At 37.2% G+C, this 24773-nt stretch overlaps 1 protein-coding gene across 2 annotated transcripts in view; it reads right to left on the bottom strand.

Moving 5' to 3' along the window:
* Window positions 1-1816: 1816 nt before the first annotated feature.
* Window positions 1817-24773, bottom strand: part of ADAMTS19 (ADAM metallopeptidase with thrombospondin type 1 motif 19) — a 145846-nt gene continuing 122889 nt past the window's right edge. For both annotated transcript variants that reach the window (XM_061378761.1, XM_061378849.1), the window contains exons 22-23: window positions 6178-6355; window positions 1817-3056 (exon numbers count right to left, since the gene is read on the bottom strand). In XM_061378761.1, coding sequence (XP_061234745.1) covers window positions 2905-3056; window positions 6178-6355 — 330 coding nt within the window. In that variant the 3' untranslated portion in view covers window positions 1817-2904. The remainder of the gene's footprint in view (window positions 3057-6177; window positions 6356-24773) is intronic.

The raw sequence follows: 24773 nt of genomic DNA, 5'->3' as shown, positions 1-24773 counted from the left end.
AACCCCTTCCTTAAAGCACTCAAGCAGTAAAGCAAAGCCATAAAGCACCCTTATTATTTTAACAGTCAAAATGCTTAAAGAGGGGACTAGTTATTCACTTGTTTCTTCTTTCCCATTACATTGATAGCAACATTTATTATACATGGTACACTGGTCACAGGTGCATTGGTAACAATGATTCCTAAGTTCTTGCCACGAATCATTCTCCTATCACTACAGTCTCTAATGAAGAGTCCCTCTCCAGCATCCTTATAGGCTCCCTTCAGATGCTGGAAGGCTGCTATGAGGTCTCCACTCAGCCTTCTCTTCTCCAGGCTGAACAGCCCCAACTTTCTCAGCCTATCTTCATACAGGAGGTGCTCCAAAATAGCTATGTGGATACAAAACTGCTGCAGAATGATTCACACACATTTAGTCAATAGTTTTGTACTACAAATGCTGAAGGAATCGCAGCCAGAGCTATCAGCATTATAACATCCTGATTCCACTCATTACATTTGAAAAAAAGGTGGTTTTACTGTGCAAATTTCCATTCCTGGCTCCCATCCAAAAGTCTTTTTCTTTATGATGCCATATAAGGGTGATGGGAGGATGATTTCGTTATGCTACCGTATAAGGGTGATGGGAGGATGATTTCTTTATGATACCGTATAAGGGTGATGGGAGGATGATTTCAGCACAAGTCACTGTTTTTAGTTTTCAACTGATACAAGAAGAGCTAAAATGTACTTTTCCATTTTGAGATAAATCGCTTTTCTTGCTAGTAGAATATTCAGAAACAACAGAGTATAAGCATTCAGAATTGTGCAGATGGTATCACTGGCTAACAAAAGACCGTCCTCTGGCCCCTAGTTCAGAGACATGTTTTTGCTTGATTTTTATTTGTGATTTATGTGAGAGAAGAAGTGTTAGCAGGACTGGGTACTAAATAAGTACGAAGAAAATTTAAAATCATTATTGTTTTTTTGCCTGCCACCTAGAATAATTCTATTGCACTTTCAAACACGTGACTTTGACATTGAGGAGTTTATGCCCCAGAGCAACCGAATTTTCTATGCATTGAAACATTTTAGTTACATAAAATAGCACATTCCATGACCTCAATGTTATTTTTTCTTTCCTTCTTTCCTTTTCAAAACCAAGAGATACTTAATTTAAAATTATATATTAGCACATCATTAAAGTTGCAGTTTTTGGATACACAGCAATAAGATGCCAAACCAAACATTTTCACAGTAAAGCACATACATTGATTTTAATGGGATTTAAGACTGCAGCTAGGTATTGTTCCTGGACAGGATCGTAGTCTTTACTGGGGGCCTCAGTTTATTAAATTGTGTAGATATCTACATCACATCTATACAGTAGGCTCTTTGTAAAGAATTAAAAGGAACAATCACTCAAATAAAGATGTGTTCCCTTTTTGCTTTGTGTAGAAAATACGCCTTTCAGACTCATTCTCTGGCTGTCTTGCCTTCACAATTTTATCACCCATGTATTTTCAGAGTGTGCTTAAAGGCTTGCATGACAAAATGGAGGCAGAGGACATACCCCTCTCCTCTTGCTTGAGGTTATAGAACTCACCTGAGAGAAGTAACTTCTCTCCCACTGAATATTGCCCTGTTATACACAACTTTCCACCTGTCAAATCTCACACTGGCATATCCATCTGCAGCTACAGAAGGGCACCTAAATCAGGAGGTAGAAGGCACTTCTTGTAGGGCCTACAGCAGCTATTACCTGCTGCAATGCAGAGCTTGAAGGAATGGGCTCCCAGGCAGAGATGCTCAAAAGAAGAAAAATGCAAACAACAAAAGACACTTTACTTTTTATTGAAAATGTAAAAATCATGTGAATCATGTACAATATTTTCTCATAAGGAAAATTTTAGCTGTTTCATAACGTTTCACAAAACTGTAAAACATTTCATTTTTATAAAGGCTTTTTCATAAAACAAAGATAAAACTAAAGTAGCATTACAAAGCTATTTTCTAAATTGTCAACAGAAAACTGAAAATGTTTAACAGATTAATTCCTAGAAGTGGCAGGAGGAGGGACTCTTCCATTTGTAAATCTGCAGAAGGACACATAAAGGTATAGAGGGGCATGGGGTTGGTTTTGGTTTTTTTTCCCAAATGTTTAAATCAAGTGACAAGAACAGTACAGATGTGGATTCATAGGATGGTACGAGTTCTAGGATTGCATTCTTCTACACTACCTCAAACAGTGCAACAGTGATTCAGTGTAAATCTCTACAGTGTTTCATTGATTCAATACTTGTGTTCAAGTATGTGTCCATGAGAATGATCAAAATCTCCACTTAGCAATTTTAACTTTCTTGTTTATAATATGCTATAAATTACAGTAGATTATCCCCTTCAATGTTTCTAAATCAAATGAAATGATTTCACAATACATTCTGTAATAACCTGTTCAATAATGTTAGCTTACTCACCTCAACATCTGTTGCAAAATACACAAGATCATTCTGACTCTGAATGCCAAAAATAGAATAAAATTAAAAAGGGCTTTATTTCCATATACAACAAAACTATTCAGCTAAATTAAAATAAATTCAAGGTAACATGACTTTGTTTTGGCAACAGAGAGACGACCCTACTGAAAACAAACATTTAAAATACTAGTTACTATTTTTTTTTAAATTCTGATAAATGTATATCCAAAATTGTTCATATAAAAATTAAGTACAAAAATGTCAGAGGTTAAAACAAGCTTGCTGTCTAACCAAAACAATTAAGGATGTCTGGCAGGCAAAAATAAATTAATTTGATTAAATTATATGTAATCTGATAATATTTGGTCTGAAGAAGCGTGGGGTGTGTACGTGTGTGTTTATAAATAATAAGATTGCAAAGAGCTGAGAGCCAGCCAGCCTGACAGAGGTCAACTCTTTTGTTGCATTTTTTGTGCATAAAAGTCCCTGCACGTCTCACAGCACCGCTGATACCACCTCATGTCTTGACAGAGGTTCTTCTCTCTTATCACCCTGCAGTACACAGGCCACTGGTCTCCCAGGCACTTGAACGTTAAAGCAGCTGCAAAAGATCAATAACAGCAAAGTAAAATACACATTATGGGTACATTTATCAGTGAAGAATCAGGTAACAAAGATGACAAGGTCACCAGAAGTGAACCTGGGAAATGGAAAGGAGGACAGGTGTAGATATTCCACAAAAGAAAGACAAAAAAATTACTTTGGTTGTAAATATTTTTAACATTAATTTTTTTTAAAGCCAGCTTAATTTCTAAATTGAATTTAGTTACATTTAAGCTAATTGGTTTAATGTCATGCAGCTGTCTCCTCTTGAGAGGATGAAGTCCATCCTTCTGCCCTATAGAGAGGCAGGTAGGGGTTGAGCCCAGGGCTACATGGGAGCTGCAGAGCCAGGTCCAACAAATTACATGAAGCAGTATCTCCAACTGAAACTGCCCTCAGCCTGAGACAGAAGTTGCCACTGGAAAAATAGGGAACCTCAGCCTGAATAATATCAAAATGGGGTTCTCAATGACTCCTACAAGGGGTATATTTCTTTTTAAATCAGAGGCAGGTAGGGAAATGTAGGAATTAAGGCACGACATTGCTGCTAGTTTTCTGATCAGCTTTTACTCAAGAAATCAAGGCCTTGTGTCATGTCATAAACAGAAACTGAACAAAACTACATTATGTCTTACATCATCTTTCTTTGTAAGTGAAATAATAATCTACCAGACCTTTAGTTTTGTCTGGCTTTTTTGATCAAAGGACCAGAAACATACTGTCTTCCTATTCTGAACACTACAGATGACACAGTAGGAGGCACTTTTATAAGGTTTGAAGACAGCAAGTCCCATTGTACATTTCTAACGCAAATCCATTTTATCTACAATAACAGAACTTAGTGTGGAGTCAGTTCCCTGTTGATATGTTGGCAAATATCCTTGTCCAGGCCTAATTGATCAAACACTGCGCATTCCTTACCTTTTTCTGTTCTCTCAAAGTACATTCAAAATGTTGCTGGTGGTTTTTTTATTGTCTTCTGCTACATCAGTCTGATTTTATCATTCTCTTTTTAATCACGCTAATGGATCTTTCCACCTCCATGTTAAAGCCAGGCTATTAATCCCTACTTTCAGACCTTTCATGTCTTAACCCAGTTATTCAGGTTGCTCTATGAGTAGACTGTTGCTACTTTCTAACTGGGTATCCTGGCTACTGAACTGTTCTTCAGAAAACTTCTAAAATGACAAGGATATCACACTAGCCTGAAAAGCCACCACTTGGTTTAGCCTACCTCCTCCCATGGTTACAACTATTCAGTTCTCTCTAGCAGTGATAAACATTCAGATTCAGAAGCCTGACTTCTGTTGTATGCCTGTTGTACAAAACAGTTATTATTTTCATTGTGTTGTCTTCTGTTTTGCTTACAGAAGCCTCTTACAGTGGTTTTTATAGAAGGACCCTGGTACCAAATTTGGATATTTTGCACATTCTGTTAATTAAACTGTTGTGCATACATGGAATTAACATGGGAAAACAGTGAAAAATAGGGCATAAGAAACAGTCATCATCCAAAAATCATCATAAACACTGAACTGAAAAAAAGTTTATCTCACAGAAGATCTGAGTTACTCTCCTTTTTTAATAGAAGGGAAAGAGAAAAAACTTAGTGTACTTATGAGAGAATAGAGATGGAGTAATCCACATCAGCTTTCACTAGCTCTACACCCCAATCCAGAGGATCTATTCTGCATAATAGTAATGTAACTGGAGGCCAAAATAATCATATTCAAGAGAAGCACTGCACTATGTATTTTGGAGATGTTAATGTTTCTACTGGATTGGAATCTGACTCCTGCTGGATGAGGTTGACCTGTAGATTACTGACATCAATGCTTCATAATCCATTCTACAAGAGCAGCATAGCCAAATCTTTTTTTTCTTTCTTTGTGCACTTCACATTATGTCAAATTTTAATGAATCTGAAGCTGAATTTTTTTTTCTGTGAAAGCCTTTGATTCTCTTTAAACTGTATCACAAAGATGCTTATGGCTCACCATAGATAAAGCATCAGTGATAGAGCAATGGCCTCTTGATTCTAAGAGAGATGTATTACAAAGGCTGACCTTAAACCAATAGTGAAATAGCAAAGGAGAGGGCCGTAAGCAACAGCTGCGATCTCATCCAACAAGCTGAAACAATAACTACTACACATAAATGTTTAAAGGTTAAAAAATTCAAAGAAAATAGGGTTCATCGACTTAATTTAAAACAAGTATTACAGCCCAAAATGCAAGACTTGCTTTCCTTCCAGGAGTAAACTGTTTGACAGGAGGGTTTCTCTTAACAAGGGCTCTGGAAAATCAGCTGGAAAGGGTAGGCTGTCTTACAGCAAGCCTTTGAATATTCCCTAAGTCATGCCTAAGGAGCAGATGAACAGTGTGGGGAGCTAATAGCAAGACCATCATCAAGAACCCAACAGAATTAACAGCTCTGTAATCACACAGTAACATAACTTCTTTAAAACCAACAGCAACCTGAGTTCCTCCAGGAACAGCAAATGCCTTCATGTTACTAATTTTCATTCACACATTCTGATCCATCAGACATAGATTGAAGGCATTTGAACTAAAGACAAGTGGAAAGAGCTATTCCTATTTAAGGAACAAATAATGGCCTCCTTGATCTCACAAATATCACGAGAGCATAGTTTGCCCAGCTTAAAAGAGAAAACAAAATAATTTCTTACTTTAGATGGGTTTGATAAAATTAAGGGACAAATATATATATAAAAATAATATGCTTATAACATCTTATATAATTTATAATGTATGTAATATATACATCATATAATATATATAAATTATGTATATAAAATTTAAATCATATATATATAAACATATACAATGTTTATAATCTCTCTAATGTAAACATATTTTCATTTATGATAGTTTTATTCATAACATGGTTCTTCCTTGGATAACAAAACCCTTCATCATTCTGAGGTACAGTCTCTGATGTACACACTGGAAAACTGAAGCAGAGAAACAAGTTTCTGCATAGAATTTATATCTCCTGAGTCCTAGCCCTCTGTTTCTACACTGGGGTAATCTTTACTCTGTGGAGAGAAAGAATTAAAAACAGATTTCCAGAGGGAATGAATCATTTTGACTGCTTACCTAACCTGGGTGATGTTATTGTGTTAACATTAATTTTCTCATTGCAGGGGTGGAGATGACAGGGTCTGTAGGCTGCAGGCTTTTCTGAGGAAAAGCATTCATTGCCATGCTTTCCTGTGATCTTGTGCATACACTGGATGACTCGGGACTGCATCCCTTTGCCACAGGTAATGGAGCACTGGAACACACAAAAGACATACATTCATTGGAAGTTATTGCCTGTAAACATAAAGGTGAAATGCCAGACCAGGTGAAATCAACGGCTGCTCCTTCCGTCGTCAGCTTTCCAATATTTATGCTTCCATTTGGTTACCTAAATAAAAATAAATTTAAAAAGCACAAATAATTTGGAAATATTAACTGAAGGACTGATTCTAGCATCCTTCGCTGTAAAAGTCCATTCTGTGGACCCTATGATGAAACGAAAACATAGCAATGTGCCTGAAAGGAGCAGGGCCTGTTCTGCTGTATCCATATCCTAATTTACTATTAGAGGTGAAAGAGACTGAAAAAACTATAATGCTCAGTGACACTGGTGGAGAGAAGCATTTTTAATTAAGCCAGTACTCCTGCTAGTGCAGAAGGGCTCTTTCTACTGAACAGTGTATGCCTCCTCTCTACATGTCACATCTTTGTGTTTTCATGGGTATCCCACAAATGAAACATACATGACACATACTGACTGGCCTTTAATTAATCTTCTCATCTTGATGCCACAGAGAATGAGATGAGAAAACGTATCAGCTGAGCACTTTAATGGGGGTAACATTCAAATTCTATCCCAGGAACTTAATATATAGAATGAAAACTTGGACAGTGCTGTACAGATGTATACAAAACCTATTCCAAACCAACAAAATACATACTGTATTTTGTGATCATTGTCCTTCACTGTTCTTTTGTGATCAAAATTTCACAGGACCTGAATACTTTTGTGTCCATTGATACATGTTCTATTACTTTAACTACAAATTGCTACCTGCTAATGATTTTGACTTAAGTACTCACAAATTTCATTAAGTTTTGGAGAAGTTTACTATAGGGGACATCTTCAAATAGTAATAAATTGCTTGCAATGAATGATATGAACACTGGCTGAATATTTATGCTGCTACCATCCACATAGTCCTGAAAATATTTTTATCTAAAAAGTCTTAATTACATAAATATTCAGAATACATTTCCTCCAGAGGCTTCAAGTAACACCCGAAAAGATACTGAAATGAGAAAAACAAGGAGGGGGTTTTATAACAAAAGAGGTTTGCTAACCATCGTGTCCCAAGGTGGGGATGGAAAAGTATAGTTTCCTGCAAAGAAAGAATAAATTTTGAGTGTAGGAAACACTAAAGAGGTTTTTACCCTTTAGCTTTGTTTATTTATGTGCTTTTGAGTGATATTTTAAACACTGTTACGTGGACACATGCCAAATGGTACATAGATGGCTTGTACCCAAATATATACATCAAAAGAAGTGAAACTTACGTGTTCTGGGCTCATGACACTCCAAGGAAGGTATAAGACACTAGGATATACACTTGAAGGGTGTTTTCACAAGGGACTGGATAATGCCCAAAGCATAGTTCATCGTGTAACCACATAAAATCAAACAGTGGCATTCTACACAGACAAGGAGACTTGATTTTGCTTCTGTGCTCAGTGATGTATATCAGTAATAACTCCATAAAGTCAAGAAAGAGCTATAATTTCTTGCAAAGTTAATCAGATACAGCCTGCATGAGCCAAGGCATGCAAAGATATTTAATTATGAATACATAATTCTGTATTCAATAGCAACCACAGCTTAACATATGAATAAATATGCTGTTTACAAGAGGGAATCCAGCTGAAGTCTTTTCACAGTAGAAGTCTGTCATCAAATTTGAATTTAAATACTGCTTTTAAATGGCATGAGAAAAAGCCTCTGAATGAAATTTCTTTTTCTGAATTGTCTGCTTTTTCTGGTACAGTTAAAAAAAATCTGATTTCCTATCATGACCAAGATTATGCAAATGGTAAATAAGTAAAATCACAAATTTGCATACTTAAATTTAATGACAAGTAGCAGCCAGAGCATCGATTATAATCTTGCCAAAATTGCAGCCACTTCTTGGGTTCCTCTCTCCATAATTTCAGAGACGCTTCTCTTTGGAATATTTTAATGTAATAGCAAGTGAGACAATGGAATAGAAAAATAAATAAATAACCTCCCCCCCCCCAACAAAGGAACAAAAAACCCCAACAAACCAACCTAAAAAATCCAACACCTAAGAATGAAGGAAATAGGAAAGTAATATGCTGAAGATAAGATATTTAAAGTAATAAGACAAAGATAATTTTTAAAGATTATCATAATGATCTTCACTTACAGTGATTTTCTACAAAGTATTGTTTTTTTTTCCATTCAGTAAAAATCTTGCATGTTTATTAACCAAAGTCAGAGCATGTGTGAGCTTGGAGTATGTACATATATTTTATCAGTTACAGAGAAAGAGAATAGGAGAGGCAGGTGGATCTGGTACATCAGATTTCCTGAAAATAATTTACTTGTCCTTAACCTTTGGTTATCGTAAAATGAATAAGTGTGACCTCGCCACTGGGAGTACTGGAGGGGAAAATGGGATTTAAAAATGCTAGATCTCTACTGACAAAACAGGCTCCACTGGTTTATCTGCTAATTCATAATACATAACAATTCATGCTTGCAGATACCTTTGTGGAGAGCACTATACTAACAGGCACATCTTCTATAAAATAAATTCTGCTCCAAAAGGTTCTCATGACTGCAACTGAGACAATATGCAACAGACTGTCTCTCAGCTAATCAGTGATTAGGCCCTGCGTTTCTGTGCAGAATTTGGCAAGATTTTGGTATTAAAATTGTAAATGGTGAATTAACAGTCCTTGAATGACTGAGCTGCTACTGTCCCTTTTGAGATATTTCAAAGAACGCTATGAAGCATTAAAATAGTTTTCTATTCCATGATGTATACATCTTGCGAACAACTAATATTAGTCTTGCGTGATCTACTTATTAACATCCCGACTTCAGACGAACAAAATTACACCAAATGATGACAAAATAAAATGCCTTAGTTCATATAGCAAATATGTGGCAAGGCAGGGAATAAAGAAATTCACCTCCTGTTTCATATTTTTTTACAGAAATGTACTAATTTTAAACTTTGTATTTATTCTAATTTTAGAAAACTGAGAATGCTTATTAAGTCTTGTAAGATGTTTGGGGAAACTGTGAAGAGGCAGGGCTACTACACTGTGATTTACAATAAATACTTTCAAAGCCAGCCTGATCAGTTTACAAATAAAGAGGTTTTTGCAAACCACCAGTGTTTTAAAATTAACCAGGAATCTGACAGTCAAGCTGTGTTCTTTCCAGTTCACACATCGTCATCATCATCAGTGTCTGACTTGAGAATGCTATTGATTGGAAGACAGAAAAAAACCCCAAAACAGATCTATATTATCTCATATTCAAGGTAATATGAAATAGGGAAAAGACACTTCAGGTATGGCATTTAGTAGTGCATTTGATAGCTACAAACACTGAGGTATATCTTTGTCTTCATGAAGTTGTCTTAAACCTGAATTTCTGCTTCATACACATCAGCCAGCTGCTGGTATAACTGAGAGCAGTCACTGAATACTGGAGGATAAAAGGCATCATAATAGTTTTCTTTTTCACTCTGCAGCACTATGGACTTGGTCCAGTTTCACTAGGAAACACCTCAAATCTGCAAACAAAAAAGTTGCATCTGCTAGATGCAACTCAGAGCAACCCTCATTCTGATGGTCATTTTACTTCATATGCATCTGTACATTCCAGCTGAAGCAGATTCTTTCAAAACTGTCTCCTAAGGCTGCCTCACTTTTGGTTTTGTCTCACTGAAAATACTCAGTCTGAGGCAAATAGATCTCACTGGATGTATAGCTGTCACATTTTAGGTAGCACTTGTGGTATGTAGCTAAAGCTGCACAGTTGCTGTACACTTAAGAGTTTTCAAGTTTAGAAATGACAAGTATAATTCCTTATATTATTCCTTATATTATTCCTTATATATATATATTTTCCATGATTTTATATATAAAGTTTACATACATACATAAAATTTACAGAAAATGCCCACTCCAATCTGTAGCAACTTGCGTCAATTCAGCAGATCAGAGAAGCCGTAGCTGCCCCATACTTGGCAGTGTTCAAGGCTAGCCTGGATGGGGCTTTGAGCAACCTGGTCTAGAGGAAGGTGTCTCCACCCATGGCAGCGAGTTGGAACCAGGTGACCTTTAAGATCCCTTCCAACCCAAACTATTCTATGATTCTATGATTATTCTCACCCCCTCCATCTCCCAAATGTCACTCTTGCATATACTATACTTTCTTTTTGGTGGCTAATTACATTTTACTCCTGACTGTTCAGATGACCTACACTTTCAGGCCATATAGCTGATTAGTAAAAATTCCCATAGGACAACTGTGTTTGTAGGTTTAGACTAAATGTTCTAATACACAGCCAGAGGTTTTTTTATGAGGCTGTTAATCTGTGCATTTTGGACACAGTCCTAAAGGTACTGTAAAACAGTTCAAGCAGCAAGACATGTAAACCAGTCCTGTTATAGATTACAAAAAAATCCTGGATAAATATAGTTAACAGCTATGTTTTTTGAATTTTTTTTTTCTTTCAAATAAAATCTATCCACCCCTTTTGAATTTTGTCCTACTTTTGAACTTCTTCTAGACATAATTTCAAGGACAGAAACCTAGGCGTTAAATATAACAATCCCTATACTTGGCATGCACACCCGTTACCCAAGATTCTTTCTTTCTATTCCCTGCCAAAGATATATATTTTGGAGAGAATACATATTCCCAAGGCCAACAGCTGAGGAAGTTGCTGTAATGCATTAGCTGCTTCCAGCTGGCCTTCATAAGAAGTAGGAATTCCTAAATTAAGGGAAAAATTGTCACTGGCAGACAGTAATGGTCAAAATGCATCTTTCTGCCAAGACAATAGGCAACCACTGAAGAGGCTGAAACAATCCCCAGTGAAAAAACTAATCTGTGACAATATTAACAGAATTGACTTGGACAATTTATTTTCAAGAATAAATGGGATTGTTCAATAAAAAGGTTTTACAAGTCTAAGTAGCATTTGAAGTGGAGAGTGATGTGCTCGTAACGAAACTCAGTGATGAGCCCTACTGGAAATTATTAGCAAAGCATTCCTAATCATTTATGTGTAGGTTCATCAGTTCCAGCATTTAAGCGGTTTCAACCTTTTCATAAAGTGAGTGTAAAACAAGGATAGCAAGCAATCAGAATTGAGCAACAGGATGCATATTTGCTGACACGCTTGCAATCTTTTTTCTGCAACTTGTATTTTTATGAGTTTTACTTCTGAAGGTAGGTAGTATATAAAGAGGTGCATCTGTTTTCAACAAAGATTTTGTACTGGGTTTAGCAATATTCTTAAAGGTTACCTAAATAAAGCAAATAATCTGCATTTTATTTCAGCACTTTTTTTTTTTTTAATAAAAGCATTTATGAATAGCATAAGTAATAAAAAAAGAGGGTCTAATGGATCCAAACCTAAGATGGAGTCCGAGGTCTCCCATGCATCATTTCCAGGAAGGTGTTTCTGCCTCTCTCATTTCTGAAACACCCAACACCTCAGTATGCCAAATTTAAAGTTCAGAACTTGTGCTAAGCTTAGCTGAAAAAATTCTGTTGTTGGTCTCCTAAGGTTAGCAAGTTTGAGTTGTCCTTATTTCTTTTACCCTCCCCCCTTTTTCCTTCTAGCTCGTCTTTCTACAAGAATAGCTACTGAATAACTGTTCAAAACCATAAGACTTTAAAGTGAGACACAGAGCCACAGCTCACCTTAGACAAGTTGGGCTAGAGATAAGGATCCTGTGAAGGAAACCCTCAACACCTTATATCAAGAATCTAGACCTTTGTTTTCTCTTCCTTTAAAAAAAACAAAACAAAACAAACAAAAAAAAAACCCAACAAAAAAAACCCCAGAAACCCTAATTAGCTTGCCATGCAGAAAAATTCAGTTCTTTGCCGGATGATGTGAAACTGCCTTTGGTAACAAGACAAGAAAAAATTGAAAGTTTACACATAAAATTTGGTTGAGGAAAGACATGTAGAATTTGGTGAAATATGATTATTAATGAAACAAAAACAAAAAATATTTTCTTTCTAGGACAGTATATAAAAATCTATACCTGAGAGTGTCATTACTCATTTACTCTGAGTCAATACTGGGGTTTGAAAGCCTTCAATCTCAGCAGACTCACTGGTCTCAGCTCAGAAATAGCAAACTCTTTGTATTTGAAACCCAGGTTCAGTTCCCCAGTTTCCTTCTTGGATGAACTGATGAAACATTGTGTCCCACATAATAATCTAAAAATCTTGATGTCCCAGTGAAATTATTTTGTTAGGACAGGTGGACTTTTAAGTGCACTTAGGAAGCCTGCTTGGAGAACTACTGGTGGGACAAGAGCATCCTCAAGCTCAGGGAAGGCTGACACAGCATCTACTTCTTGCTGGACTATGTAAGGAACAGGTAGAATACCCTTGAATTTTGAAGGGAAAATCTCTTGCAAGACTAAAGAGTTTTGTAATGGGGCCCACAGAATAGATCTGGATCCCTCTGGAACCAGAAAATTAGCAAATAGTGAAGGCATTTTTTTCTGGTGGATTCTGCCACTAGCTTTATACTGACTTAAAAACCTTTATGATTAATATTTTCTTTTCCTCTATAAACAGAAATCTGATTATCACTGTATTATAAAAAAAAATTACTAAGAGAAAAGTTCCTGAAAACTTCAGCATGAAGCTGCAAAGACTCCGTTTATGACAACCTGGAATACTGATCCACAAAAATAATGGACTGTATTACAGCCCCTAATTGCCAGACCCCCAGATCAAGGCAGATATCAGCATTTTTCTTCCATCACTAATGAACTATGTCAAAGCATGGACAAAAACTGTAGTACTTTAATAGATGTAGGAAACCATGTTTCGCTATATACTAAAAATGTACTTTAATTTCATATGATTTTCAATTTTGTATTTATAATTTATAAGAATCTATATTTAATACAAAAATACATTCAAGTTTTGAGACCATTTTAAGCATGCCTCCATCTGAAAACAGATGGTTCTTTATTCTTATTTAGGACCTTAGCACATTGTTATGTAGTATTTGACATCAGAACACTGGTGTATTTTACAAAAATAAGGTGGTGAATGATGGAATGATCATTTACCTATCAGCATTCTACATGGCTGTAGTATTCTACAGTAAAAATTGGAGATTTTCAGGCTTATTGATTATATACAAATAGATCCTCAAAGAATGTTTCTTAAATGGCAGGGCAAGCTTGGCTTTTTTGTTTAAAACAAACCAAACAAAACTGGAAAAAAAAGAAGACTTAGGCAATTCATCCAAAACTCAAGTCGAAGTTTCACCACTACAGTGCTACCTCTTTTTTTTTTCAGGTAAAGATGCCCAGCAAAATATGTATCCTTGCTTAAGCTTAAATGTGATATACTCTAAATTAACTGAAGACCATTAAAATTTCTAGATCTATAGGACAATCATAAAATTCTTCCAATGCTCCTCAGTGATGTGAAGCCCTAGCTTGTATTTTCCCAGTTCTGTGAACTGTGTTTCTCCTTCATGGTTTCTAAAGGAAATAAAGATTAAATCAAATATTTAACTTTTTGTTTGGTTGGTTTTTGTTGTTGTTAAATAATACAGATCTGTGACAGTTGTGATACTCTTAAGAAGTGAAAGCAAACCAAGCACCATTTCTTTGGGATCTTTACCCTCCAGCCAAGGAAACAAACAGCTCCACCTAACATCAGTTTTACAGAACTGTGTCTTGTTTTCAATGTCGTTGTGGATATTTTATCAATTCTGAAGATACTAAAGCTTTCACTAAGGACGTATGTTACTTTCACAGTATGTCAGCAAAGAAACATGAAGGAAAAAGTTACTTGTTAGAGCCATGTGATAAAATTGGTTGTGCAGATGGAACTTGTAACTCTGTAAGAGGATTCACACTAGTGGATTAAACTCAATACTGCCAACACTATGTATGTCATACTGTATATATTGCTGCCATTAGTGCTTAGTGATTATTATATCCCACATTTTCATATCTGAGATACCACTGCATGGTATTTTGGCAGATGACTTTCCATTGATTATGGATTCCATGATGATTCCATTGATCAGACAGACAGGAATCTGGAAGCGGTTAGATATGACAACCCCAAAATTACCTTTATCTTTCCAATGAAATTAGTTGAGTATGTCATTCTGGACTGACGAAAATGAGCTCTTAGTTCATTAATAATTTAACGTTAGCATGATCACAATGCTGACCTGCTGTTCTGTAGAAAACCTCCCAGGGAAAAGCATAGTTCATCATCACAAAAACAAAATTAAGGGATTATGGCATTTCTAATGAAAAGGCAATTAAAAAAATCCATTAAGGACATAAAGCAAATGTCATAGTAGCCGGGGGGGGGGGCCTCCAAGAACCCCCTTCCTTTCCTCTTGAAAATGTCTACTAGTTTATACCTTCCAGAAATCAAACAAACGTGTCAGAAAGCTTTTTTTCTACCACGTAAAATAGTTTGCCTTCAAAGAACACCATGCACTCTCAAGTTTTTCCAGTACTCTTATAAGTGATTTAAGATGAACTCTTAAATAATAGAGCTCAGTCCTAACAATGAATTTACCTCTCTTCACTATATCTACCAAATTTTAAATCATGAAGATCTGAAGTGATAGCAGGTAACTCAGCTAAATGGATATGAAAGATATTAAAAAGGCCCAAACAACAAGTTGTGAGTTTGTGAAGAAACTGAACCCTAAGGACATTTTTTTTTTTTTTTCAATGAAATACCATGATAGAGTCATAGAATCAATTCAGGTTGGAGAAGACCTTTAAGATCACCAACCCCAAACATTAACCTGGCAATGCCATGTCCACCACTAAACCATGCCCCTAAATGCCACATCTACACATCTTTTAAATACCTCCACAGATGGTGACTCCATCATTTCCCTGGGCAGCCTGTTCCAATGCTTGACAGCCTTTTGGTGAAGAAACTCCTCCTAACATCCAATCTAAACCTCCCTCAGTGCAACTTGAGGCCGTGAAGATGAAGACAGGATCAAGTGTTGGGCTTGTTCAGCCTGGAGAAGGCTCAGGGGAGACCTTAAAGCAGCCTTCTAGTACTTAAGGGGGGCAGACAAGAAATCTGGAGGACTTTTTAAAAGAGGATGTAGTGACAGAAGAAGGGGAAATGGCTTTAAACTGAAAGAGAGGAGATGTATATTAGATATTAGGAAAAAAATCTTCCCTGTGAAGGTGGTGAGACACTGGCACAGGTTGCCCAGAGAAGCTGTGGCTGCCCCATCCCTGGAAGTGTTCAAGGCCAGGCCTGGTCTAGTGGGAGGTGTCCCTCCTTGGAACTAGATGATCCTTCCAACCCAAACCATTCCATGATGATTCTATAATGAAGAAAGACATTGAGGTGCTGGAGCATGTCCAACGAACAATAACAAATCTGGTAAAGGGCTAAGGGAAATAGGACTGTTTAGCACAGAACAAAGGCGGCTTATGGGAGAACTTATCACTCTCTACAACTCCCTGAAAAGAGGTTCTACTAAGGAGACTGTTGGTCTCTTCTCCCAGGTAACAAGATACAGGACAATGGGAAATTATAGAATGGCATAGGTTGTAAGAGACATTATAGACCATCTAGTTACAATCCCCCTGCCATAGGCATGAACACATTCCACTAGACCAGGTTGCTTAAAGCCTTTTTAATTAAAATTTACCCTCTTTCAGCTTAATCTTACCTCTTTCACCTTCTTGTAGTCAGGGGCCCAGAACCGAGCACAAGATTTGAGGTGCAGCCTCACCAGTGAACAGCACAGCAGGGATGAACTCTGCTGGCCACACTATTGCTGATACAGGCCAGGATGCCATAGGCCTTCTTGGCTGACTGGGCACAGGCTGGATCACTTCCAGCTCCATTAGTCATCACTCCCAGGTCCTTTTCCACCAACCAGCTTTCCAGTCACTCTTCCCCAACCCTGTATCATTGCATGGGGTTGTTGTGGCCCAAGTGCAGGACCCTGCACTTTGCCTTGTTGAACCTCATACCATTGGCCACTGCCCATCGATGCAGCCTGTACAGATACCTCTGCAGAGTCTTCCTGTCCTCCAGCAGTTCAACACTCCTACTCACCTTGCTGTCATCCGCAAACTTACTGAGGGTCCCCCTGATCTCCTCAATCAGATAATTGATAAAGATATTAAACAGAACTGGCCCAGTATTGACCTTGTGACTGGCTACCAGCTGGATTTTATTCCATTCAGTACCAGTCTTCGGGCTCGGCCATCCAGTTAGGTTTCTATACCTGTACATGAAGCCACAAGCAGCCAGTTTCTCCAGAATGCTGTGGTAAAGAGGGTCAAAAGTTTTACTGAAGTCTAGGTAGACAACATCCACAGTCTTTACATCATCTAAGTGGGTTACCTTGTCATAGAAGATCAGGTTAGTCAAGCAGGACCTTTCTTTCATAAGCCTGTGCCCTGTGCTGACTTGGCTTGATCACCTGGTTGTCCTGTACATGTGTGTGATGGCACTCACTACAATCTGCTCCATAATCTTCCCCAGCACCAAGGTCAGACTGACAGGCCTGTAGCTCTCTGGATCATCCTTCTGGTCCTCATACATGGGCATCACATTTACTAACTCCAGTCAACTGAGAGCTCCCTGGTTAGCCAGGACTGCTGCCAAGTGACTGGAAGTGACTCAGTGTCCACTTCCACCAGCTCTGTCTATACCCTAGGGTGGATCTCGTTTGGCCTCATAGACCTGTGTGTCTAATTGGTGTATCAGGTTTGCTGACCATTTCTCCTTGGACTATAGGGGTTTAATTCTGCCTCCTGTCCCTGCCTTCTGGCTCAGGGGCCTGGCTGTCCCAAGAACGTCTGGTCTTACTGCTAAAGGCTGAGGCAAAGAAGGCATCAAATACCTAAGTCTTTTTGTCATCCTTTCTCACTGTGTTTCCCCCCACATGCAATAAAAGATGGAGTTTCTCCTTAGCCCTCCTTTTGTTGCTATTGTATTTAAAGAAATGTTTTTATTGTCTTTCATGGCAATAGCCAGATTAAATTCTACTTGGTCTTTGGCCCTTCTAATTTTCTCCCTGAATAACCTTACATCCCTGTAGTCCTCCTGAACTGCCTGCCCCTTCTTCCAAAGGTCATAAACTCTCATGTTTTCCCCTGAGTTCCAGCCAAATCTCTCTGTTCAGCTCGGCCGGTTGGCTCGTCTTTCAGCACATGGGGACAGCCTGCTCCTGTGTCTTTTAAGATTTTGTTTTTGAAGGATGTCCAGATTTCCTGGACTCTTTTGCCCTTCAGGACTGCCTCCTAAGGAAGCCTGTCAAACAGGCTCCTGAAGAGGCCAAAGTCTGCCCTCTGCAAGTCCAAGGTTGCAGTTCTGCTGACCGCCTCCTTTCTTCTCCGAGAAGTGAAAACCATGATTTCGTGACTGCTATGCCCAAGTCAGCCCCCAACAATCACATCGTCCATAAGTCCTTCTCTGTTTACAAACACCAGGTCCAGCAGGACGCCTTCCCTAGCTGGCTCACTCACCAATTGTGTCGGGAAGTTATCTTCCACACACACCAGGAACCTCCTGGACACAATACCTTCCAGCTCTTCTTGTTTGTTACCTACGTGGCATGCATTGGTAGAGATGAACTTCACCTGGGCTACTGATCCTTCCATTTTTCTGGGGAAGAAGCCCTAATTCCCACATGACCATTCTCAGGTGCTTCCACAGTTTCTGACACATCAATAACCCTTGTGTCTTTGCTGCTGTATAGATCTCTATCCCCTACCTTCACTGAGATTGCAGGCCGAAGGACCTCGTCCTTCACCATCCCTCAAACATTGACATGCTCCCCTCAGGCTTATCTCTAGTGAGCCTGGTTTTATCCCTTTTCCCTTTCAAATCTGGTTTAAAGCTCTATGAATGAGCCCTGCTATCTCCTGTGCAAAGATCCTTTCCCCCACTTTGAGATCAGTGTATCCCATGTGATCCCACATAACAGCTCACTGTTTTTGAAAAAAAGCCTTAAAAGCAAAACAGAGAAAATTAAGTAAAAAAAAAAAACAAAAAACCCACACTAAAAACCAAACCCAAACTTATAACTATCTATAAAACTTTCACCAGGTAATTATTTGTTCAAAATGTCTAAATACATTATTCAGTGGAAGAAAATGAATTTCCAGATAATAATTCTAACTGCTTTATTAGTAGGAAAACTGAAGTGTAACACTTCCATTATGAATGATGAGATCACTCAAAAGCGTGACTGTCCTGAAAGACCTGTCAAAGGGCCAGGAGATAGACAATGCTGAGCTCAGTTGATGTGATCCTATGATAAATTTCACAAAGAATGATCATTGCTTTTATGTGAACTCTGATGTCAACGTTATTGGAAGTATTTGTTTCAAGGTTAGATAAGGAAACTCTGGAGATTAAATGCAGATCTGTGAACAACAGCCTGAAACAGCACAGATAAAGTGGAAAACAAAGTCTTTCTCTGAGTATTTAAAAATACAGAATACTGCCAGCAAGTCTTTAAAACTGGTAAAAGAATAATGTTAAGTAGTTATTCTGATTCTGTCTTGCCAGTCAGAAATCACAGTCTTTAATTTGAAACAATTATTTTGAAAAAGTCTTAAAGAATTAGCTATTAATTGTACTTTTAAAGTATTTTCAGCTTGTAACTAGTTACAAGCTATTAAAACTTGTAAAAAGTGAGAATTACATAAATTAAAACAAAATAACAAAAAACCCCAATACTTTTGTGAGAAAATGAGGACTTCATAGAAGATCAAGTTTATCACAAGAATGAACACCTGAAGCAGTATTATCTGTATTAACCGCATGAAAGATATGATAAAAAAAAATGCATGAAAGAAAAAAAGTTTTCCATCACACAGAAATCAGATCCCATAAAGCAGAAGGATTACATAAATTCTAACAGAACCCAAGTGAACCAGCTAAATGAGTTACATTTTGGAAGACGGTACAATCAGAGATGCTGAGGAAAATATTTTGGAAAGAGAGAGAGGTGATCTTAGAGATGGAGATACACCAGGCAAAAAAAATGTTCATTGGATTAGTTTTCAGCACTGGACATTTTCCTGAATACAGTAACAGCTTTGGAATGACTTTTCAGTTATCAGAGAAAAAAATCTAGGCATTTCATGAACAGACCAATGGAATTATTTGCATGGTGTGTATCACTGAGCTAAGGCAAAACATTAAGACAGAAATTAGAATAACGAACATGCAGCAAAAGCCTACACTGAAAAGATAAAAAAAGTATTTGGTTTAAAGTATCAGGGGACTTGGTGATGTTATGTGATGGTATTTTTTACACATAAATTTAGCATAGCTACTTGAGACACTGGAATTCTGATGATTAGTACAGTCCCTATGTTATAAAATTTTGTTGAGAATAATCTTTCTAAATCAATCCTGACTAGCAAGAATTAGTGTTGCAACAAGGACACTTACGGGATGCTCTGTGTTACTACTACTCCTCATTCAGAAGAGTACTGTAGGATACAAATCCTGCTACTTGGGTATAAAGTTCTGCATTGTAATGGCTGTGTGGTAGGTGTTAAAATAAAGATTTCACTGGTAAAGCACTGTTTATCTACCTGCAAATTATGCATTATTTCACTTTTCATGAAAACATGTCAGCTTAATATTTGGGAGCTGAAGACATGCTTGAACAATTTTGTTACCATCCTAGACATTCAGTTTTTTTATGTCACTGTGTATAGTCAGAGACTATTTTTAAACTGACAAAAAAAAAAAAAAAGTTGCAAATTAGCATTTTGGAAGTCCACTTTATGCAGTTTTTGGACTCTAGATTTTGGCTCTGTTCATCAGAGTTTAAAAGGGTCATTAATGCTAACAGACAGTACCAGCACTTTCCAGACCAAACACCCACTCTACCACTTTTCAGTAAGGCTGTAGGAAGAGTAAGTTGTCTGGAAAGAAAGGTGTCATACCAAAAAGCAAAGTGGATGCCCTGGGTCTCTGAATGCAGAATACTACTAAAATAACTATCACAGCTACCTATCTTTTGGGGGCAATGGCAGATTGCCAAATCTGCCAATTCAATAAACAGCTGGACAAACTGCCAGTATGGAAGGTAATTACAGAATGCAAGAACAGTTAGATGTCAGGAGCAGAAAACAGCAAAATAGCGATCATGTGTAGGGCACGGATACCTACAGTCTATTCAACTTCAAATAAAATGGGCTACATAGCATAGTGAAAAGTTTTCAAAATTCATACCAACTCACACAGCAATTTCTGCTTCACTAGACACAGAAGTCTGATTTCTCATACCAGTAAGCCAGAACAGTCAATCATACCTTTCAAGGAGTGGCAGACACTGTGAAGGCAACCAACAGCACTTAAGCTATGGTTTCAGGCTGTAGGTAGAACCACAGAGGCTATGGATGGAGGGAGCACCAATAAAATTTGTAAAGCTGCCCAAAAGCTCAAAGTCTATGACTGCATACTAACAATATTTAGTTCTGAGATACTGTTGGAAAGCATAATTTATTTATAAAGTTCTCAGTTATCTATTTTAGCAGCATTTTTATCATTTTAATTCTACTTCCATGGAGTAAGAAAATCCTTGCTTGTTCCAGTATATTTCAGCTCTCTTTTTCTTTTAGAATTTCATAGACTTCCTTTAACTGTTAATCAGTCAATCTTTTAACTACTGATCTGTGACACTAGCATGCATCTCCCTGGAAACCTCTTTAAAATCAGCACAATCCAAAGCAATTTCATGCAGTTCCTGAATTCATTGATATTACCCATTTCTTTTTCAGACAGGCTGTGTAAGTGAATTTCCTCTTTCCCCATGCCACTCTTTCAGATGGCACCCTGCAGCATACTGCACATTGTGCAACAAGGCTGTGATTGTACAGATCTGCTTTTAAGTACAATTTCCAGTTTGCCATTCACAAAAATTTTGCTTATCCTAAAGAGGCTTGTAGCAAAAGAACAGCAAAGATGTCCCAGTATATCTAGGTGTGGTACAGATACCAGAATTTCCCATTTATGTGCAACAATCTGTGTGTAAAAATTGGATATTTTTAAAATCCTTTCCAGTCTTATTAATGTTTTTACCTACTATTAAGAGTGGTCTTGTTCTGTCTTTATAGAAACTAACATGAAATTAATTGATTCCAGGCAAAATACTACAGTACATTGATCTAAAAAAACCCCACCTTTATCTGAAACAAATTATGTTAATATTATTGGATTGGTTAGAAATGTACAAAATCCTACCCACTCTCATTTCATTATATTGACATCTTCCATATGATTTGTTCATACTTTAATTCTGAAACAAAGACATACCTCATTTGCTGGAAACTAACTGTATAATTAAGTCAATATAAAAGTTATTAACATGATGGCAGTATTATTTTGACTTCTATTATTTCACAAAAATAACACAGTTTCTTTGTCCATAAATCTACTAATAGTGTCATATTTTAGTTATGGCCAGCACTGTTCTGTTCCTGAAATCTGAAAAAGCTACCAGTTTTGAATGGGAATCCAAAGAATAAAACCAAGGCTAATTATCTTGTCAAGAACACTAATATTAACCAAATTCTACTTTTCTTAATTGAAGAGTAGCAAGCAGTTGAGTCATTTTTCTATGGGAATTTAGGGGTGGCTTAAATATTTAAGACACAGTTTAAAGATTGAATGTTCCATATTGTTGAATCGCTGGCAAAAAATAATATATATTTTTTTTTAATCTGTCAATTTTGAGATGTTCTTTGGTTGGGACAGAAGAGGAACAGTCCTTGTCACTAATAGCTGCTTTTTGTACCACTCAACTGGGACATCTCTCTGTGTCCTGTTGGGTTCATTCTGTCTACCCCCCCACAGCTGGGGAACAGCTGAGTTCCCCAACAATAGACACATGTTTTCTAGTGGGCACTTGCATGTACTGTCTCAAATAATTAAGTTGGAAAGTAGTTTCAGATGTCCTTTCAGACTTACTGGAAAAAAAATTAACAGTTTAACCTTTGCTCCCCATTTTCACTTCTTCAGGCTATATACAAAGAGAACATCTTCTGAACCACTGGGACCAGTATCCTAGATACTGTATTTGACTACTCTGTATCTTCGGTCTAGTACATAGACACTATTTAGAAAGTCTACTGCTGCTGATTCTTCAGTTTCCACTGACTACATTTCCAGCTTCCATAGCCGAATGTTTTCTGGGCTCATATACACGTACTTTATACTTTATCTTACAAATGGCTGCTCCTAAATTCTACTCTGTTGTACAGTATTTTGATCCTACTGTCCCCTGATGAATCTTTCCAAAAAAGTTTCTGGTATAATATCATATCAAGCTTAAGCTTTTAATTAATATTTTAAAAACCTACTTTCCAAATTATTCTCCCTTCCTAAAATTCATACTGCCTCTCATGTTTCATTTATTCCACTGATGTTCTGAAGATTCCACATAGTAGCAGTAAAAGCAACCATGAAAAAATTCCTACATGAAGCATAGTACCGTAGTCCTGTTTTTCAACCACTCTGTGCTGTTGACATTTAAAGTCTTTTTTGAGAGTGACTACTACAATGGTGTGAACTTCTGTGAACTGATGTGTAAACACGAAGTTCATTTGCATTTCATTTCACTTCTCCCCTGCTTACTTGTTTACCTTTAGATAATTAATTCCTTTGGGTGTGACCCTATCCTGGCATAGCCTTGAAATGAATGGCAATGGGCAGCTTACTAAAGGACACTGCTGCTAGTAAGACTGAGCTACACCTCACCCTAACCAGTGCTACAGTAGCTATGAGCTTTCTTCATCTGAATATAACCTGTGCATTGTTAAGTTTGGTATTCCAAGGATAGCATTCACTGGGAAAAGATAATGTAATTGGTAATGTTGCTAGGTTCTGGCTTCAGAAGCTCAGTTTGAGCCTTTATTCTTTACTCTCTCATTACACTAATTTTCTTCATGAAGGCAGGAAAAGAGCCCAAGTGATGTTAAGAACAGCAGTGTTCAGCATATTAACCCACATTGCTGACTTACTTAAGAGCTATTATGGAGTTTAGTGCAGCATACAGGCCATCTTATACAGCATACTATTAAATTAATCAGGGTTTTAAAAAGATTGATGTATTTATTGACTATTGGAGCTGCAATTTTGGCCAAATTTTATTTGATCTTGGTATTAATGTTAAAACATTGAGCATAAGAATTATTTGATCTCTATGTGACTGTACCTCTAAAACAAATTAACTCCATTAAAGCACTACTATGATTATTAATAATGTTATTTTTCAGTAATAGTGCTATTTAAGCTTCATTTAAAATTATGCCTTAGGAGTTCAAGGGGAGCAGCATAGCTAATAAAGGATCACATTACGGCTCTTGATTCAATGTGTGAAAGATGTCATCTAATTTCTTCAAGCCAACTCTTGGCATTAGCTTGGGTGAACTTGGCTCTCCTCAAAGGAACAGCCTTCTGTCAATGTCAAGAACAATCCTACCGAGTAAAAACAGTGAACACAGAAGGCTGCACTGAACTTCTGAGTTAGAAACAAACATTGAGCGAAGATTAATATTTATCTGAGTTTTCCATTTGTTTCCCCCATTGCAGGCATATTAACATGTATGCCATGACTTCATGTTGCTAGGTACTCTAGCAATGGAACAGAATAGCAACAGGAAAAAAAAAATCCAACTACATTTTAAATTGAACTTATGTCTCTGTAGAGAAACTAAAGTATATATTTTTTGGTATAAATCTTGGAAAATCTCAGCTGCACAACTCACAGTCAGGCTGTATGTTAACTGTTCAGCAGATTTTGTCAGTTCCATGTGAAACTATTTCCTCATCTCCTAATTTTCAAGTTTAAAGTACAATTTTGGTGACAGCGTTACAGCTTTAACTGTGGGAAGAAAGCAGAACTAACAAGATGTCAGTAAATTTTAAACAGGAAGAAGTAAGTCCTTGTACATTCATCTATGACATGGATGTTTGTGAAAAATATATGAGATAGAGGATAAAGATCTTTTCTTCAGAGGGTACTGGGAGCACGGTGTAACTGTCTAAGCATCCCCACGTAGCCTCAGCACCCCTAATTTAACTGCTTCAACTAAGAAAGCAGATAGTCATTTCTCCATAGTCTGCTCCCTGTTGCTACTAGTGTTAAATGATGGAAGTTTTTTACTGCAGTTCTGTGGTATACAAAAACCTTATTGCCAAACACATCTTCTTGTAAAAATAACCCTGTTGCTGAAGGTTAGTTGCTTCTTTCGCTTTAAAAAATAACGATTATACTATTTTGTGCTTTTGAAGTAACTAAGGTATGGGGATTATCTTCTAGTTTTTGAGAAGCTGTTTCAAAACATTTTCAAATATTTAAAATTATCACCACTACAAGAAAAAA

The sequence above is a fragment of the Neopsephotus bourkii genome, unplaced genomic scaffold (genome assembly GCF_033783945.1).
Source record: "Neopsephotus bourkii isolate Nb327-2 ecotype Australia unplaced genomic scaffold, CSIRO-AGI_Nbou_v1 NB_30, whole genome shotgun sequence".
Classification (NCBI taxonomy): domain Eukaryota; kingdom Metazoa; phylum Chordata; class Aves; order Psittaciformes; family Psittacidae; genus Neopsephotus; species Neopsephotus bourkii.
This window is presented reverse-complemented; position numbering and strand designations above follow the sequence as displayed.